General features: G+C 57.6%; 1 protein-coding gene and 1 long non-coding RNA gene across 19 annotated transcripts in view; one reads left to right on the forward strand and one right to left on the reverse strand.

Moving 5' to 3' along the window:
- PCBP3 (poly(rC) binding protein 3) overlaps positions 1–19753 on the forward strand; it is a 230473-nt gene that overhangs the window by 204927 nt on the left and 5793 nt on the right. For 8 of the 18 annotated variants that reach the window (XM_061423816.1, XM_061423783.1, XM_061423734.1 and 5 more), the window contains 8 exons: positions 367–390; positions 1192–1224; positions 1585–1701; positions 2442–2573; positions 3280–3408; positions 7399–7542; positions 10254–10295; positions 19263–19341. In XM_061423816.1, coding sequence (XP_061279800.1) covers positions 367–390; positions 1192–1224; positions 1585–1701; positions 2442–2573; positions 3280–3408; positions 7399–7542; positions 10254–10295; positions 19263–19341 — 700 coding nt within the window. The remainder of the gene's footprint in view (positions 1–366; positions 391–1191; positions 1225–1584; positions 1702–2441; positions 2574–3279; positions 3409–7398; positions 7543–10253; positions 10296–19262; positions 19342–19753) is intronic. The other 10 variants (XM_061423866.1, XM_061423822.1, XM_061423829.1 and 7 more) reach the window with 5 other exon arrangements.
- LOC133251429 (uncharacterized) lies at positions 15548–19614 on the reverse strand. Its single transcript, XR_009737617.1, has 3 exons — positions 19350–19614; positions 16500–18239; positions 15548–15742 (listed from the first exon to the last, which is right to left on the reverse strand). It is a non-coding gene; the product is annotated as an uncharacterized LOC133251429 (long non-coding RNA).

Consider the following 19753-nt stretch of genomic DNA (forward strand, 5'->3'; position numbering starts at 1 on the left):
TTTTTTACCACTGAGCCACCTGGGAAGGCCTTTGCAAATGCTACCTTTTTAAAAAAGGTCAAATAGTAATATCACTAAATTTTTACATCGCAAGGTCATGGAGGGAGATTTTACCTTCACCTGTTTCTTGCAGGCTCCCTTGAGGCCTAAGTGCACAAGTAACACCTGCCAATGTCTGTCGAGAAGGCAGTCGCCATTCTCTTTGTCTGTCTGTCAGAGGCAGGGCAGCCCACCGCCTGCCCCCTCCTGGCCGCCGGCCTCCCCTGCCGCTCGAGTCCCGGCCGATGGGCCGTCTCCCGCGCCTGCCACAGGCGGCCTGCTCCCTCTGCTCTCTGACATCACCTCTCTGTGCTTCCTTTCCTACAGGAAGTTGGCAGCATTATCGGAAAGGTAATTATTGAGTGAACTCTGCCTCTCTTGGGGTCTTAGGGGGAAGTGAGGCCCAGAGTGCCCGTGCTAAGGGTGGGTGCGCACCTGTGTGCCACACGTGCAGAGAGGGTCCCTCGGGAATCCTGCCCACTGCCTTCAGGCTGCACCCCTGAGGCTGTCCCAGAACCTCCTGTTCTCTGGCCCTGCGGGCACCGGGAGCCCTCCCCTGAGGCCACCCCATCCCCCAGGGCTCTGGCCGCCAGTCTTTCTCCCCAAGTTTGACCCATACAAGTCCTCATGTCATTCCTGGGAGCAGTATCCCGCCTTCAGCCTGTGTAGTGAGTCCGTTCACACAGAAATGCCCCCAGGGAGAGCAAGCACTGGTGTGGAAGCCCATGCTTGTGGGCAGGTAGGCCAGGACCCCCTCCCCGAGTCCTGTGGCCATTTAAGGCTCCCTGGTCGCACATGGTCCCTGAACGGTGGAGGCACCCCCAGAGCTCAGAGTCAGGCTCTTTTTCACAAGCCGCTCTTTTTTGAGGGGTTGCCCATGGGCCTAGTCCCCACTTTGCCTGTGGTGAAGATGGAGGAGGGTGCAGACCTGCCGGGTGGAGCAGGTCCCCAGGTCAGGTGTGGAGGTACATCAGGTCCGCAGGGCCAGGCCCACCCAGCCTGCGGCCTGGGCCCTGGAAAAGGGGGAAGGGAGGGCTGGGGGGTCACCTGTGTCAGGCACCGAGTCCGGCTTTGACTGCTGGGGTGTCTGGCCTCCTGGGCCTGTGGCAGAAGCCTAAGTGACCCCCTCCCTTGTTTGAACCTCTGTTCCAGAAAGGAGAGACCGTGAAGAAGATGCGTGAGGAGGTGAGTGGGCCCCCTGAGCCCAGCACCATTCATGGGCGGGCGGGAGGGTGGAGGCCGGGCCTCCTAGCAGCTCTGCATCCAGCCCCACAAGGCCTGGACCCATCAGGAGCCCCATACACCAGGGACGAGAGTGAGGGGTGACCGTGGGGAGCCCCCAGTGTGCACACTGGTGGTTCAGGCACCCTCCTGGGTCACAGCCAGGTCACAGCCCGCTCATTAGGATAGGACTGGTCATCAGTGCTGAGGTTTGGGTTCCGCAACCTGTGGGCATCTCTGGTGGTCAGTAGGCCCAAGGACCCAGCCCGCTGCCAGCCCAGTAGGTTGAATCCAATTTCTGAGGTTTGCTCACCTTCCTCCCAGAGCGGGGCAAGAATCAACATCTCAGAGGGAAACTGCCCAGAGAGAATTGTGACCATCACGGGCCCCACGGACGCCATCTTCAAGGCCTTTGCCATGATTGCCTACAAGTTTGAAGAGGTAAGGGGTGCCTGGGGCCCCCTGCTCTGGGCGAGGGGACCTCTCGGCTTCTCTGCCTCCCCCGGGACCTCCCCACCAGTCCACCTGCTAACACGCCAGCGCCCCTCCTCCCCAAGGCTCACCTCCCTCACCGAGGGTTTCCTCGGGCCTGGACCCCAGACCACAAGCCCTCAGGGAAGGCCTGGCACCTGGCAATGAGGCAGCAGCATGGGGCCTCAGCCCTGTCCGCAGCAGCGGACCCCTGAGGTGGGCAGCTTGGCTCAGATGTGGGCACAGGGAGCCCAGGCGTGGGAACCAGCACACGTTATGTGCCTGTGCGCTTCTGTGTCCATCTGCCAGTGAGTTACACCTCAAGATGTTTATGTGTTTCTGATGTTTTTGAAATTGCTTAGAGTTATGTGATGTCTTTACTGAGAGGACGACCAAGATGGGGAGTCCATCTTTCTGTCAAATGTATCACCCTCTGTCCAGGCCCCTGTCTGCCCCACAAGGCCTGAAGGTCAGAGGTCAGACCCTGAGTCTGGGCACCCTGGGGGCCCATGCCCCACCCCACAGCAGCACTGTGACGCTGGGACAGGCCTGTCTGGGGGTCTCCTGGTGTTCTCCAGCCTCCCTGTCCTCGTCACCTGAGCCTGGCCCAGCCTCACAGGCCCTGCAACCAGCCCAGCCCGCCCCCTCCCCCAGTCCACGGTGAGCCTGTCTGGGCTCTCACAGTGGTGTGCGTGCCTCTCCCTCCCCAGGACATCATCAACTCCATGAGCAACAGTCCGGCCACCAGCAAGCCTCCGGTGACGCTGAGGCTGGTGGTCCCCGCTAGCCAGTGCGGGTCCCTGATTGGCAAAGGCGGCTCCAAGATCAAAGAGATCAGGGAGGTAACAGCCCTCCTCCTCCACCCCAGGGCCGCGAGCCGGGCGAGTCAGGACACCCCTGGGCAGAGCACCGGCCCCCTCCCTGCTGACCCTGCAGCACGGAGCTGGGAACAAGGGAGGGATGAGCACAAAGCAGAGAGGTCAGGGGACCCCCGATGTGGGTGTCAGGCACAGGCGCCAGGCCTGACTCCTAGGACGGGGCCCCAGCACATGGGCTCTGCCCCCCAGGGAGGTGCCTGGGAGAACGCTGAGCCACCCACTGGGGTGGAGGTGTCGCCTGAGGTGTGACCCCACACGCACATGTTCGTCTCCCAAGGAAAGCCTTCCTCTCTCAAGGGAAAGAAGCCCCCAGCCTGACTCCTTCCAGGAAAGACGGCCATACAGTTCAGGCCCCAAGACTGGAGTCTATCTTTGGGACCTCAAACTCCACACAGAGGAATAATTCCACATATGTGGGGAAAAAACCTGTCTGCTGAGATGCCCCTCCCTCCGCCCAGCATCAACCTTCCTACCCAGGTCCATGCTGGCAGGAGTGGGCTGAGCCAGACGGATGTGGCTGCCCACGGGTGCTCCAGACGGAGCATGCCGTGGGTGTGGAGGGGTGACCTGAGGCAGTGCCTTGTGGGCATCCCGAGGGCAGTCAGGACGTGTTGTTCCAGTGCATGCCGCCCACCTCAGCAGGGCCCCATCCAACATCCAGTCTCTCCAGTCCACAGGTGCCCAGGTCCAGGTGGCCGGGGACATGCTGCCCAACTCCACAGAGCGGGCAGTGACCATCTCGGGGACCCCGGACGCCATCATCCAGTGTGTCAAGCAGATCTGTGTGGTCATGCTGGAGGTACAGTCTGTCTGCAAGTCTGGGCTCCTCGCCCGCCTGCCCCTCACTACACCTGGCCCTGTTTTCTGAGTGCTGGAGGTCTTGGGTGCCCTGAGGATTCATTTGGTCAGCGTTGCCTGGACTGGGCCTCAGGAATGGGCCCATGCCCCTGACCCAGGCTCACGGCAACTTGAGTGAGAGCTGTGCAGTGTGTGGGCACTGTGGGAGGGCTGCCAGCTCCGCAACCTCAGGGTGAGATCTCATCTTCACTGGGGATTTGGGGAGAGAACGTGGTGGGGGCACAGGCCCTGCCAAAATCTATGGAGTTGAATGAAGAGTCCACGCAAAGGGGCAGGCCTTAAAAATGGTGCACATGTGTCCTGAAGACAGGTCTGTGCTAAAGACAAGTGTGCACTGGAGACAGCTGTGCACTGGGCCCAGGTGTGCATGGGAGTCAACTGTGCACTGGAGGCAGGAGTGTGTGGAAAGCAGGTGTGCATGGAAATCAGGTGTGCACTGGAGGTAGCTGTGCATGGAGACAGGTGTGTACTGGAGGCAGCTGTGCATGGGGGCAGGTGTGCCTTGGCAGCTGGTGTGTTGGAGACAGGTCTGCACTGCATGCAGGTATGCACTGAAGTAGGTGTGCACTGGAGTCAGGTGTGCACTGGAGTCAGGTGTGCACTAGGGACAGGTGTTTACCTGCGGCAGGTGTACACTGGATGCAGGTGTGCACTCGAGGCAGATGTGCACTGGTGGCAAGTGTGCAGAGAAGGCAGGTGTGCAGTGGTGGCATGTGTGCCCTGGAGGTAGGTGCACTAGAAACAGGTGTGGCCTAGAGGCAGCTATGTACTGGAGGCAGTTTTGTGCTGGAAACAGCTGCGCACTGGGGGCAGGTGAGCACTGAAGACAGGTGTGTATGGAATCAGGTGTACATCGGTGGCAGGTTTGTACATGAGACAGACGTGCACTGAAGACAGACGTGCACTGGTGGCAACGTGAACTGGAGATAGGTGTACACTGTTGGCAGGTGTGGAATGGAGACATGTGTACTGGAGTCAGGTGTGCCCTGGAGACAGGTGTGCCCTGGTGCAGATGTGCCCTGGAGGCACATCAGGGCTGGAGATGCAGGTGGAGTGGAGTGGCCCCGCCAGGACCCCCTGGCTGGACTATGTGCGGGCACCAGAGACACCGCTGAGGTACAGCATGCTATGCTTATGCAAAGCACAGGAAAATGCCCAAATTGTGAAGACAGAAAGGAGTGAAGAAAAGGATTAACCAAAGGAGAAGCAAGGAAGGTACAGCTGAGCAGGAAGGAACCTCTCTTAAAATTTTGAGGAAAATCCCAAGATTTAAGTTTCAGTCAATATGCAAACTGCTACAAGATGAACTAAACATCTTGCTGTTTAAACAGTTGCTGGTCTTTGTTAAGCTAAAATGAAGTCATCATGCCTCTAAGGGAAGGTTTTACTAGCTGTGCTGGTTGCCTGGCTATCAGGCCCTCCTCCCCCACAATGAAGCCATGGTGGGTCCACCCTGGCTGACTGCAGTCCTGCTCAGATGCTAGCCTTGGGGCAGCAGGGACTCTCCCTCTTCTGTAGTTGACCTGGTGCTAAAGCACCATGTCCGACTTCTTCAAAAAAAGTTGGTATTGGTTTTATTTTCCTGAAGTGTGATATTGGGAAGTCAAAAAGATTTTCCTGAATGTTTTTTTCTGCAGCATCCCCCACACTGGTCCTGGTTATGAACAGTGTCTTCCTCAGCCCTGGTGCTGGGACCACGAGTGGCCAAGAGGGCAGGTGGCCTGCAGGGCCTGGCACCCCTAGTGTGGCAGACACCCCAGGAAGTGAGGAAGTCCATGCCAGCCTAGTGGGTGGCAGGTGCCATGTGGGGGTGCAGGGCAGAGATGTGAGCCACCCTAGGATGATGAGTTCTGAGCAGGACACACGGTCTCCTCAGGACCCCTCACACGTGGCCTTGCCTATGCCGTGTTCATGGTCAGGCGTGGCCCCACAGAAGAGCCTGACCCGTAGGCTGTAGTTGCTCGTGCCCCTGGGGCCGTGAGAGGCAGACTGAAACACACAGGCGCGTGTGATGGGTCCTTGTGGAGGTTGGGGGAACAAGGCCTCCTGTCATTGGTGTCACGGGGCTCCCAGGAGCGGCTGCTTACTGGGGAAGGAGCATTCTCACACCCAGAGGCCCCTGGCCTGGTGTTAAATGAAGAGTGTATGGAGTTTTGAGCTCTTGGGTGGGGCCTCCACCTGAGAAATACCCACTGAAGGAGGGCGGGGCTGCTCAAGGTGCGGCAAGTTAGGTGGAGAACATGAGTGTCAGGGCCCCCAGGGAGGTGTACTCAGAAGGCCTCCCTCCACCAGAAGTCAGAGGGGATGGGAGCTAGACATCAGGGCTGGTGCAGTGTGGGTGGTGCTGTTGGTGGGGCCAGAGGGCACCACGGAGCAAGGGTGATGGCCAAGGCTGAGCAGCACAGAGTGCACCCCCACCTCTGGGACGGAGCTGGGGCAGCAGTGGACGGAGTCCTCCGCCTGCACCACAGTGGAAGTGGCCCTTCAGTGTAGTCATGCTTCCGGCCTGGTGACCATGAGGCGCCCTGAGACTGCAGAGAGCCCACTGAGCGGCGCCTGGTCACAACCAAGGCGAGCCAGAGATGGAGAGGCAGGAGCCCTCCTGTATCCAAACACAGGTCCTTGGAGCAGCCTCTCTGCATCACACAAGGTCACACAGCACAGCCAAGGTCACACAGTGTATTCAAGATCACATAGTACATCCAAGGTCAAACAGCATAATCAGGGTCACAGAGCACAGTTAAGGTCACACAGCACATCCAAGGCCATACGGTGTGTCCAAGGTCACATAGCACAGCCAAGATCATAAAATGCGTTCAAGGTCACATGGACTTCCAAGGTCACACAATGTATTCAAGATCACACAGTACATCCAAGGTCACATAGCATATTCAAGGTCACACAGTATAACCAAGGTTGTGCATGTTCAAGGTCACAGTGTGTCCAAGGTCACAGTGTGTTCAAGGTCACACAGCACAAACAAGGTCACACCACTGTGTTCAAGGTCATACAGCAATTCGAGGTCATACTGTGTTCAAGGTTGCAGTAGCAGGCCAGGGTTACACAATGTATTCAAGGTCACATGGTGTGGCCTGGGCTGCAGAGTTGAAGCCACCAGCCAGTCTGCAGTCCCCTCATCCCCGCGTGTGCCCCAGGTGGGAGTACTCTGAAGTCACACTGCCTGGTGGAGGCATGGACTGGGCCTGGGTGGGCAGTGGCCTCAGGAGCTCCCTGCAGGGACAGGCTGCTCTGGTCCCCTAGCCCTGCCCCGAGCTGGTGGTGCAGCTGACTTGGGACTCCAACAACAGCCAGGCCCAACCCCGTGGACTCTGCTCCCAGGGAAGACAGTTGCCTGGGCAGCGGCTGGCAGTGGGCATGATTGCTTCTGACCCATGGGTGAGGCTGACTTCGTCAGACCTGGCATACTCCTGGTACCTGAGAATATCGTGCACCCCAAGACACGAATCCTAAACTTTTGGACACAGAATAGTGGAAGGAAATTGTAGCAGATCTCATCACAGCTGTGGACTATTTCATTTGGACTCTGAGGTGTATTAAATGATGACTCTTTTGTCAATAGTGAGGTTGGATGTTTCTAACTTTGCTGAGATGAGGCCAATTGAACATCAGCCCAGGCCAAGTGGAACTCTACCCTGGGCCCAGAGTCCCAGGGCTCTTCCCGAGGACTGAAGGCAGAGGCGAACCCTCCGAGCTCAGCGCCAGGGGAGGGTTGCGTGCAGGCAGGGCCACTCCTCCCGCCTCGCCCGCTGCCTCCTGCTGCGGGCTGTATCTAGGGTGGTGGCTCCTGGAGGACCGGGGGGCTGGGGAGGGCTGGGAGGCACAGCGGGCGGGGCTCAGAAGGAGGCCTCACGACTGTCAGGCTGCAAGGCCACTCTAACACTCTGTCTCCCTCTCCTGTCCCTTTTCCTAGTCCCCACCGAAAGGTGCCACCATTCCCTACCGCCCAAAGCCCGCCTCCACCCCTGTCATTTTTGCAGGTGGTCAGGTAAGAGCCGACCCGCTCGCGGCCTCCACTGCCAACCTCAGCCTTTTACTGCAGCCCCCGCCGCTGCCCGTTAGTGCACTCAGGTTTTCTCCCTTCTCACGTGCACGTCTCCCCACCCGCACTGGACGCAGAGCTCCCCCACCCTCGGCCCGGCTGGGGCTGAACGCGGGCCCGCGTGAGGCTGCCAGGCAGCGTCCCCAGATGGAAGGGGCTCAGGACGACCCTGGTCTGTGCAGTGGGGCAGCACTGCCCAGTCTTGTTTCCTGGTGCTTTTAGGAAGCTCAGAGGGAAGAAGGGCCGGGGGTATTGCCAGGGGTCTTAGGACTCAGGGTTGAGATGACTACGACTGTAAAAACTGGCCCATTTCCCCCTGAGACACGCGTTCTCACACACATGTCCCTCCCAGTAGCACATGAGGAACAAGAGGAGGATGAAGGCAGCCCGGCTGGGCCTCCCGGTTACTCAGATGGTCCGCACTCTCCCCCTTCCCCTTCCCCTTCCCCTTCCCCACACTGGCCGCAGGCCCAGGAGGCTGGGCACAGCCACACTGCACAAAGGGGGTTTGGGCAAGAGCCCCTCACCCTTCTCTCCCACCAAGAGGGGGTCGTGGCGGTTTCTGTCTTCAGCCAGTGGTTGGCCTAGTGGGGCCCACAGAGGGGCCGTGCCATATCTCCTGCCCTTGAGTGCCGGCCGCCACGGCAGGGTCACCGCAGCCTTGGTCAAGGACTTTGCACACGCAGCCCAGTAGTGCAAGGGGAGCTCTGCGTCCGGCGGCGGTGCTGTGTGTTCGCTCAGGGAGAGTGAAGACGGAGGTCCTGGGTGCCCAGGGCGGGGGAGGGGCTGAGAAGGAAAAGAGGCAAATGCAGGCCGTCTGTGTCTTCCCGTGCGGCCCTGCCCTGCTCTGTGAAGGAGCCGCATCAGATGGCCCGGTCCTGTCCCCAGCCTCCCACCCCACCCCCCCACCCTTCCCCCACCCCCATCCCTCACCTCTCCCCTGTCCCTAACCCATGTGTGGCAACAGCGGGGACCCTGCTCCTGCAGCCGCCTTTGGGGTGCTTCCCCCAGGGAGGCAGGAGTTCCCACGGCCCGTGCCTCAGGGCGGCCACAGCGGGCCAGCCCTGTTCAGAGCTCCTCTCCTCGCCTGCATCCAGGTGAGCAGGCAGGTTAGTTACCTGCCAGGCCTCGGTCCCAACGTGCGTGCAGGCAAGCCTGTGACGATCCCTGGTGGTGAAGCATGGGCTTTACCCAGAAGGGAGGCGGATTAACAAGAGCTGGAGCCCGGGCAGCCTCCTGGCCATCGCCCACCCCCAGGCAGGGCAGCAAGGTCACTACCCCTGTGGGAGGGCAGGGCCTTAACCCGGCCCCTGTGCTCTGGGGACACCACGAGTGGCCAGTGAGTGACTGGTCTTGGTCGTCAGCATCTCAGGCAGCTGGGTGGAGGAGCCCGTGTTCCAGGCCCTGGCCCCCTCACCTGAGTGCGGGAAACGCTGCATGCCCGGCTTCAGAGCCTCTCAGCCCGACCTTCCCGGGGAAGTACTGGCTGGGTGCCTGCTGCAGAAAGGCGGCTCCTGCCTCCCCAGTAGGTTCAGACCCCAGAGTCTGCCCAGACAGAACCTACTGCCTGGGCTCGTCTCCACCTCTGTTCTGAGAGGATGGTGGGTGGCTGTGCACTTCAAATAGCACTAGCAACCCTGACAGCTGAGTGAGAAAAAGGTGTCAGAAACTGAGCGTCTGGGGTGAAGAACTGCAAATCGGAGCACGTGGGCAGCGCCCCTCCAGGGCCTGTCTTACCCAGAGACACGGTGGCACTGTGCCTAGTGGCATCTATACAACACCTGCAGATGGGCATAAAGGTCCCTCGGCCCCAGGCGCGCACAGGCTGCCGCGTGCTCGCCGTCTCTGGTCAGGCTGCTTTCCTTCACTGTGAGGCGCCAGGCCTCACCCGACAGGGCTCCACACCCACCTCACCAGCCGGCGAATGTGGCTCTGCAACACGCTCCCACATCCCAAGTCCCGGTGAAACCCTTTGTCTTCACTCTCTCTCGGCTCTGTGTGGTTTGTTTGTTGATTGGCCATGAGTTTCTGGAAGAATCTTCGCTGAGGGACTGTGGGGCAGGGGGCTGGGTGTGGGGGAGGCTGCGGGTCCCACACACTTGCTGTGGCTGCTCTGTGTCACCGTCTTGAAGGCGAGTGACATGATGCAGCCCAACGAGACTCCCCTGGGGCCATACCACCAAGCGTGTGCTGCGCCCGGTCCCCTGGGGCCGGAAGACGCTTGCCAACCTGCGGCTGATTTGGGCGCATTTCTTAATCTGACATTTGCAAAGTGGGGTTTGAGTCACCTTTTAGAGTTTTCTGTTTCGTTGTTTGGTTTTCTTGGGATAAGTTATTTCCTGAAAGTGTGTAGTCTGATGGCTGATTAAACTCTCCAGTGTTAATAACCATCAGTCCCCAGCAGGGGTCGACTGGATGGCGCGTAGCTATTTCCTATTGAGAAACAATGGGGTGAGAGCCGGCCGCGTCCCACCTGGTCCCTCCAACCCTGCCCCCATCCCATCGCACGTCTGGTTGTAGGTCCAGCCACAAGGGACACGGGACCCCCGCCCCCAGCCTCCAGAGGGAGGGATCGCCTGTCCTATGTGAAGGGGAAAGCCTTAACCAGAGAGCCAGCGCCTGCTGGCAGGGGAGCCCGCCCCAGGAGGCCCTCGTTCTGTGAGGGCATGCGGTGAGGGGACGTGTGGCCGCTGCTTCGCGAGCTGATGGTGTCTCTCTCTCTCCAGGCCTACACGATCCAGGGACAGTACGCCATCCCCCACCCAGATGTGAGTTTTCACTCTGCCCCTTCACCTCCTCTCGTCACCACTTCCTCCTACCTGCATGCTGCTGTCAGTTGCTACTAATATTAATATTACACAATAATATTAATACGTTCTCCGTGTTCCTGACCTGTGTCGTATCCATATGGCCCTGAGTAACCTTTAACCTCTTAGCACTAATTCTCCCCTGTGGAGGACTTGGCCTGGTGTCAAATTGTTCTGAGCGTGGCTGCAGCCCGGCTGTTCCTCCACACCCGGGCCCTCGTGCGGTGGCCCCGGGCTGCATGTCCCTGGCACCCACCCTGGTGGGCAGGGACAGCTCAGGCCCTGTGTGTACCTGTCCAGGCAGGTGACGTGCCATCAACAGGTGTGCTGGGACACCTTGGATGGGCGTGGGAAACTTTGGTGAAGCTGTGTGCTCCCTTTCAGCCCCCAGTTGGAGCAAAGTCCCTGCACCCATGAGATCCCGGCCATCAGAAGCCCATAGAGCAGACAAGGCTCTGTTCTAGTGTTATGACACGTTCCACACCCAGGGCTGCTCCGGACTGCGTTCCAGTCTGAGTGTGGCACTGCTGCTGGAGGGCTGGGCACCCTGAGAGCCATGCAGGCAGAACCTTGGGGCCACAGGGCTGTCGATGTGCCGGGCAGTGCAGTCTTCCCCGCTGGTCCCCGGCGGTGGGCTGCGGGGAGGAGGGGAGGGAACGGGCTCATGTGCCACTGCCTCAGCTGCAGCGAGAGAGATCCCGCCTGAGATGTGTCCTCTGTGCTGGGAGGATGCGTCCACGTGCTGCTTTGTGAGAGCCGGGGGCGGGGGTGGGGGTTTGTCCAGGCATAGGGGCACGGGGGACCGTGATGCCCGCCAGTCTTCTGCAGATCCTCACTGTTTTGAATTGGCAGGTTCAGAGCCAGTCGCCTAAGATGCAGAGCAGGGTGGGGGGGTGGGGGTGAGTAAGGATTAACTGACGCTGAGTACGTGTCTGTGCACTCATTGCAGGAAATTGCTATTGAGTAGAAAAGAAACCCTCATAAGCAACAAGTCAGATGGCAGAGAAGCTGATGGACGCAGGGCTGGGGGACCGCCCCTGCGCCACGTGGGGCTGCCTGCCCTCGTCCCACTGACCATCACTGGCTGTGACCCAGGGAAGGCGGGGTGCTAGAGACTGGGGTGGGGGAGGGTGCGTCTCCATGCAGAGTGAGTGCTCGTAGTGCTGGGGGGGTGTCCATGAACCCCGATAGAGCACCCGCAGGGGTGGCAGAGGTCAGAGTGGAAGCCAGCTTCTGGGGTGGCACAGCCTTTGATCCCCATGGCTGGCAGTCTCTTGCCTTTGGAAGAGCGTCTGTACAAAAGCACATGCAGAACTCAGCACACAGCAACCTGGGTCAGAACTCAGCACACAGCGACCTGGGTCAGAACTCAGCACACAGCGACCTGGGTCAGAACTCAGCACACAGCGACCTGGGTCAGAGAGGCCAGTTTACCCCCGTGCAGCTCAGACCCGGATCCGAGGCTCAGACGTGCCGCGCTGAGCGGGGCCTGTGCTCCCTTCTGAGGCCTCGCACACAGGCCACCGAAACCTGGGGGCACAGGCGCCGAGCGAGCTCCAGGGACGGCAACTGGTTTGGTGGATTGGTTTTTATATCAGTCTGTTGTTTTGCTCTTTCATGTAATGTTCTCAGTATCTCTTAAAAATGGGTAGTTTCAGATTTTTTAAAAAATTTTTAATCTAATGTATAGCTGCTGTTACATAGTTGCCTTGAGGGCTTCTGTGAGGGCCCCCGCATCCCCCAGACCTGCATGTGCCATGGAGCAGCTGTTGGAAAGAGAGCAAGACTCTGATAAAACACTTCTCCTGCAGAGCAGAGAGGTGACAGCTCGAACTGTCACTGACAGTCTGTTCCAAACAAAGGGTAACAAGTGATGATGGCCAGGAAGGCAGTTTCATCTGAGTTTAATATTCAGTAGGATTTTTTTTAAAGCTTCATTTCTTAGAGAGGACTTCCCTGGTGGCTCAAACGGTAAAGCGTCTGCCTAAAATTTGGGACACCCAGATTCAAACCCTGGGTTGGGAAGATCTCCTGGAGAAGGCAATGGCAACCCACTCCAGTATTCTTGCCTGGAAAATCCCATGGATGGAGGAGCCCGGTAGGCTACAGTCCACGGGGCCGCGAAAAGTGAAGACATGATTGAGCGACTTCACTTTCACTTTTCTTAGAACACAAATATGATAATTATAGACAGTACTAATTTATTTTACAAGATAACTGAATACACCATTTAAACATTTCAACCCCAGTGACTGACACAGTCATCTTCCTGAATCAGGCATAGACCACGAGGAAATACATTTCCTGGAGCTGAGTGTTTCTTCATGTAGAATTAAAGCATGTACAGTTCTTCCTGCTTTCTGGTTTACCCGACTTGAGAATCAGGGCCCCACCCTCAGCAGTCTTCCTCCAGGTCCTCGCCAGGCTCAGGCCTTGTTTCACCAGAATCCTCCCGGGACTCACAGCTCTTAGGCATTCAGAGAGGCCAGGGACCGCTGGGTGGCTGGCCTGGGTCATGGCTGGTGGCCTCGGTCACAGCCGGTGGCCTAGATTACAGCTGGCAGCAGCAGTGCTCCAGGACACCTGCCCACTCCCCCACGGGTCCTGCTCGAGGGGCCTGACGTGGTTTCAGACACACGGGAGGACCCCAGCAGCCACGACCCAGGATGCGGGACCCAGGATGCGGGAGCAGACGCAGAGCATCGTCACTGCTCGCTCCCACCTCTGCTCTTCCTGTCCCCATGCTGATTATACCAGGAAGGAACTGTTTTCCGCTGGGAGAAGTGAGTCACCCTCAAGCACCCCACACGTGAGGATCTTATTTCTAGTCTTCAGAGTTCCCAAGTCACTCCCTTGCTCGGCATCCCCTCCTTAAAGGGGCTTGGAAGCAAGCAGGATTGAGACCAGAAGTTGGGCTGGACCAACAGGGTCCTGGGTGGACACCGTCCCCCGGGGCTCACAGGGAGGACGTGGAGCTTCATGGAGAGAGCTCCAGAGCTGGGGTCCAGGAGCAGCAGAGCTGGGGGTCCCCGTGATGCTGGGTCTCAGCAGAGGTGCTGAGTGCCTGGGGGGAGGGTGGGTGCTGTGTTGGCCAGGTCATTGCTTAGCGAGTGAGCAGGCGGGAAATGGAAACACGTGTGTTACAGTGAGTGGAGGACACCAGTGGGTCCTGTGCAGACGGTGGTCCCTGGGACCCCCCCTCACAGTGGATGCAGCTAAGACGGAGCACCTTCCCCGCCTGCCTCCTCGGTGTCCCCCCAGTCTCCCAGGGAGAGCCCTGCTGAGAGGGACCTGCATGGCTGCCCCGCTGATGCCCACACCTCTGGCTCTTTTTGGTGGCGGGGAAGCACCCTCAGCCTCACCTGCTGCAGAGCAGCTAACAGGGCAGGTTAACCCCCCTCCCCACCCCTCCTCCATGTTGCACACCTTCTCTGGCTGAGCTGAGCTTCTTTTCAGTGGCAGGGCTCTCAGCCCGCCCCTCCCAGAATCAGAACCTGGATTTTCACAAGACCCTGGATGACTTGTGTGCACAGAAGACTGAGAAGAAAGAACCCGGATCCAGTCAGAGCCCCAGGAAGAGAGGATAGGCGGGAGGGAGGGAAGACTCTAAGAGATGATCGCAGAGAATTTCTCAGAATCAGTAACAAACAGTCCTCACATTCAGCAATCCCAACAAATCTCAAACAAGATCAACCCAAATCCTTCTTAGACGTGTCCAAACAAAGCCACATGACACCAGAGACCAAAGCATATCTTCTGAAGATGGAGGGAGAAAGAATATCGCAGAGGAGCAATGCAGGGGCCACAGGGGTGATGAAATAACCATCAGAGGATCACCGAGGGCAGGTGTTTTTCAGACAAACAGCTATAACCTCCTAAGGGGCACCCTTCAGGAAAAGGAAAATGACCGCAGAAAGAAAGCTATGAACACAAGAAAGAATGGTGAGCGAAGAAATCTGCCATTTTTTCCTTTTAAAAGAGGCACAGATCAGAAAGAAAACATTGATATTTTTGTCCATTAAAACGTAAACATCTGGGTCAATGAAAACACACTTTGTAAAATCAAAATCAATGCTAATTGCTGGGATTAACATACAGAACTAAATGGACCCCAAGAGCACAGCTAAGATTTAGGATGTGGCCGAAGGGATGAAAAGATCCTGGGGCCACTGTAGTATTCAGGAGGAGGCAAAGATGCTGAATTAGGACTGCAGATGTATGTGTTACAGTTCCAGAATGGTGGCTAACAGAAAAGCGTTCACTTTGGTAACTTCATTAACAGTGTGGGGTGGGGGGACATGGGTGACCGGAAAATATCATTAATCAACACAGCAGAAAGGGAAAGAGAAAAGAAACCGTGGACAATCAGGGCAATTAACATAAGACAGCAGAAATTACTATACATCTACGGTGACCAAAGTAAGAGAAACTTTCCAGTTAAAAAACAAGGTCTGTCAGATTTTTAAAAAATAAACAAGCAAACAAAACCAAAAAAGTTTTCAGTTTTATTTCAAAGGGAACACTTAAAGAAGAAGGACCTAGACAAATTAAAAAAAAAAGATAGGAAAAATATAGGAAAATACTAACCCAAAGAAGCAATATACTATTATTATTATCAGTAGGGAGAAAAACAGACTTTAAGGCAAATCACTTACTCATTACTTATTGATAAACTGTTCAGTTCACTCAAAGAAAGCAATTTAAATTTGTATGCACCTAAAACACAGCTTCAGACACATGTAAAGGAAAAAATTAACAAACCATTAGGGGAATCTGACAGTCACTGCAGCAGAGCCTGAACTCGAAGGCCATGTAGACAAGAAGGAAGAGATTCTGACGGTCCCGCCTGAGCCGAGTTAACCAGTGTGCCCTGAGCACTCCCCAGCACAGCTGCCGGACCCACAAGAACGCTTACAACGCTCCATGACACATGGAGCACAGACTCACCATCTCTCAAAAGCTGGAATCAGAGAGACAGCTCTCTCCCACAAAGCAGTAAGTTAAAATCAATAGTTCAGTTCAGTTCAGTCGCTCAGTCGTGTCCGACTCTTTGCGACCCCATGAATCGCAGCACGCCAGGCCTCCCTGTCCATCACCAACTCCCGGAGTTCACTCAGACTCAGGTCCATAGAGTCAGTCATGCCATCCAGCCGTCTCATCCTCTGTCATCCCCTTCTCCTCCTGCCCCCAATCCCTTCCAGCGTCAGAGTCTTTTCCAATGAGTCAACTCTTCGCATGAGGTGGCCAAAGTACTGGAATTTCAGCTTCAGCATCAGTCCTTCCAAAGAAATCCCAGGGCTGATCTCCTTCAGAATGGACTGATTGGATCTCCTTGCAGTCCAAGGGACTCTCAAGAGTCTTCTCCAACACCACAGTTCAAGACCATCAATTCTTCAGTGCTCAGCTTTCTTCACAGTCCAAAAGGTGATTAAAAAAAAAAAAATTCTTGTCATTATTGAAACTTAAAGCTGACCAGAAGAGCACAGTGAAAGGAAAGACACACGACCTTCCTGGACGGGACATCAGGGGCCCTCCCAGGTTGAAATGCGGGTACTGCCGAAGTGACACAAAGTCCCTGCTGCTGTATTATGTGAAAGAGCAAAGGCCTGAGCCAGCAAGCTGGTCACACTGAGAACTTCTGATGGGAAACAAACACTCTGCCTGTACCGAGAACTTCAACAACGAGAAAGAAAGCTGTAGCACTTTTAGAAAAAAAGATATACTATCTTTCAGTTCACAGAAGCATAAGCTATTAAGGAAAACAGCGATGAATCTGACCACATTAGAATTTTTAAATGTGGTTTCTCTCAAGGCTCCATAAGGAGACTGGGGGAAAGATCTTTCTCGTACATAGAGCTGAAGTAGAATGAGAATCTGAAATATGTGAGTTTACGTGAATCAGCAGAAAACAGCCCAGTAGAAAGACGGGCTAAGGACACCAGTGAGCCCTTCACAGGAGAGGAGACTCACAGCCGGAACCACGAAGCCTGTCCCCGAATGTGCGTGCAGCTGTGTGCTTGTGAGTTCCCTCCTGAGCACTTGTCTGTGATTTATACCCTGACACGGTTCAGTGGGAAGGGCAGGTCATGGAGAAACGTCTGTGCTGTGGCGCCACCTCCCCTCCTTTCTTCCCTCAAATCCTGGCCACATTTGTGGTAGAAATACCTCAAAAAGTGGGAAGTCTCCTCAGCACCCAGTGCTGCTCCTTCCTTCACAAAATGAAGAAATGGAGCCCAGGAGGCCCCGTTAAGGACGAAACCAAGACAGGAAGATGTCAGCTGACAACCAGCGGTCCCCGACTTGGGGGGAGGGCTTCCCCGGGCACCCCTGTGCAGCCAGTCCTTCCCCAGGTGTCACCTTGCATCCGTGGGTGCCGGAAGGGGTTATGTGTGCTGTGGCCACGGTTTCACAAAAGGCAGCAGGTGCGTGCCGGAGGACAGGTCAGGGTCGGAGCAGCTAAACTTCTGAGGCTCAGACTTCCCAGGTGTGAGCAGAGCCCTCCTCCTGGGTCGTCCGGTTGTGCCTGTAACACATGTGGTGGCGGGCTCATCCATCTAACTGGGAGACAGAGGATCATCCCGGGTGTGGGGGCCATGGGCAGCCCAGTGGGGAGCCTTGTGAGTGTGTGATGTTCCTTCACCCAACTCACACGGCAGCACTTCTTCAGCCTGCCTGCCGCCCGCGTGGGGCCCGTCTCCCAGCTATGCCCGTGTCCGCAGCACTGGTTGGAGCTGGAGCTGACTCGGGTCAGTTCTCCTGCCCCCAGCGCCCCGATCTGCCCCGCCATCCTGTCCGCTGCACAGCCGTGCGCTCCCGGGCACTCAGGGACAGAGGGAGAGGGCCCTGCCCACGTGACGACCGCACAAGCCCAGCCACCAGACGCACAGACACCAGCTGGGATGGAGTCGTGGACCGGAGCAGGGAGCAGCCCAGCCAAGGCCCTGAGGCCCTGCACACAGCGCAGACCCGCTCCTGGGGCTTCCCGCTGGCCCCCGGGCCCCGGGTGAAAGGGCTAGAGCCCCCAGGGGGAGGGCCGGTCCCCACCGGGCCCCTGTCCGTGCCCCAGTGTGGTGTCTGCCAGAAACTCCAGTGGGGTGAGCACAGGTGGCCTGCCTGCACTACCGGGGCTGTGGACGGCCACCTGGATGTTTGTCTCTGGACATGGGTTTCCTCCTCCATCCTAGGAGCTCTGGCCCCTCCTTAGCCCCCCTTCTAGCCCTCTGTGTAGGTGGACTCGGGGCACAGCACCTGCCCAGTGTCTAGTGACCCAGGGTGGCTTGCTGTGTTCTGGGGTAGGGGTGGTTTGCAGGACAGAGTTGGTGCTCCCACCACTCTCATCCTCATGCCCCCGGCGCCCGTGGGTCCTTGCCGTCTTTCTTTCGACATGTCTCTGGAAGGAGGAGCTGAGCAGCGGGGTCCCTGGCCCGTCAGCCTCTTGCACAGGGTTGTCTTGCCTATGGCACAGCAGTTGCCGGTCGCCGCTCACCTCTCATCCCCAGGGCGTGGGCTGGTGTCCCCATGACAATGATTCCTGGGTGTGCTCTCCTGACACCTCTCAGGCTGCTTCCGTGCACGTCTGCTCAGGACACCCTGAGCCCCGTGGTGTCGGGTCGCTGGGCTGGCACGCCAGGCAGCAGTGTGCTGTAAGCCCAGCCCCATCTCACTGGGGACTCTCAGAGCAGACTCTGACCCGGGTCACCTCGTCCCCTCCTCGGAACTGCCAGATGTGGCAGCTGAGTTGGATGTGGCCAGCTTCCCCTGTGCCCCATCTCATCAGGGACTCTCAGAGCGTGCCTGGCCCATGGGAGACCAGCAGCAAACCCACTCCTCTGTCACCCAGGGGCTCACCCTCGAAGGCTGGGACATCAGAAATCCCAGTGTTTGTCCTCTTCCCTTCCACAGACTCTGCAGGATGGGACCAATGGGGTGACTGGTCAGATCCACGTCTCACCTGGGGATGCCCACAACTCTCCTCGGGTGCCCCCACCTTCCAGCCACGGGGCTCGGTGGAGGCCTCACAGGGCCCTGGAAACACTCAGGCTAGGCTTCCCTTGTGGAGGTCGGGAGTTGCGAGCGTGTCCTGGAATGACCTGGCCCTCTATCCACTCGGCTGGAGACGCGGGGCCAGTGGGTGAGCCAGGGCTAAGGACACATCCAGAGGTCTCCAAGGCCGGGGGTGGGGTTTAGACAGCTCTTCTTAGGTGGCCACGGCTCACCACAGTTACCTCCCTTCTCTGTTGTTTTTATTGCTTTTTTAAGAAGTGAGGCTCAGATAAAATAACTAAAGAAACTGTGTTTCAAAGCCCCCCACAAAAGTCTAGGGGATGGGGGACAAAGGTCAGGTCACAAGGGACCAGGGAAGGGTGCAGGCGTGGCTGGCCACATGGGAGCCTGGAACCCTCCTGGCAGCTCTGCAACACCCTTGGCTTCATAGCACCTTCGGGTGGAGACTTCAGCCCTCTGCCTGTGATCCCGGGGGCCCAGGAGACGGGCCGTGGGCTGTGGGCCCGCAGGGGGCCCCCACTGAGTCACCCCCTGGTAGAGTGAGGACCAGGCAGCTATCTGGACCGGGTGTGCAGAAGGGAGGGGGCGTGGGTCTCCCGCCCACACACCTGAGTCCCGTGAGTGACAGTGTGGTGCTGAGGCTTTTAGGGGCCCTGCGGGTCCTGCTCTCCAGCTCTAGACCTCCCCGGTGAGCCCCGGCACCCGTCTGACTGGGGCTGAGACGGGGAAGGACTCAGAGCCTGCCAACCGACCGTGGCCCATTGGTTATTCCAGGCCAAGTCCTTGCGTGCTGCTGCGTCCGCCATGTGTCGCATGGCCCCCTTTCTATCTATCTGTGCAGACTTCTGTTACGCGTTTTTAATTTGGTGTGACTTGTACTCGATAACAATAACCTTCTTAGCTCTCGTGTCCCTCCTACCCCAGCAGTTGACCAAGCTCCACCAGCTGGCCATGCAGCAAACCCCCTTTCCTCCCCTCGGACAGACCAACCCCGCTTTCCCCGGTACGTACCCAGCCGCCCTTTCTGACCTCTCTTCTCACCCGGGGCCTTTCTCTCTCCGAGCGTCTGTGTTCAGGGCAGCGAGCGGAGCAGGTAGGGCTGTCTGAGTGCTGGGACACAGAACTGGGCATGCTGCCGCGGGCGGGCAGGGATCTGTCTGATGTCTGTGCGGGTCAGTCACCCCACAGCTAGCCTTCCTGAAGGAGACGCCTCCCCCTCGAGGGTTCGTCCTGTTCTGCTGCCTGCTGGCCGTTGGGGAGGGCCTCCTGCAGGAGGCTGTACACCCGCAGGGCGCTCTGCCCGGACGGTGCCCCCGTAGCGCAGGGCGGCGCACCAGTCAGACTTTGAGCTTCCCTAGTTGAAGTGACCTTACTTCTCTCCTTGAGGGCAAAACATTAAATCTGTTTCTTCTTTG

The sequence above is a fragment of the Bos javanicus genome, chromosome 1, assembly GCF_032452875.1.
Source record: "Bos javanicus breed banteng chromosome 1, ARS-OSU_banteng_1.0, whole genome shotgun sequence".
Taxonomy (NCBI): Eukaryota; Metazoa; Chordata; class Mammalia; order Artiodactyla; family Bovidae; genus Bos; species Bos javanicus.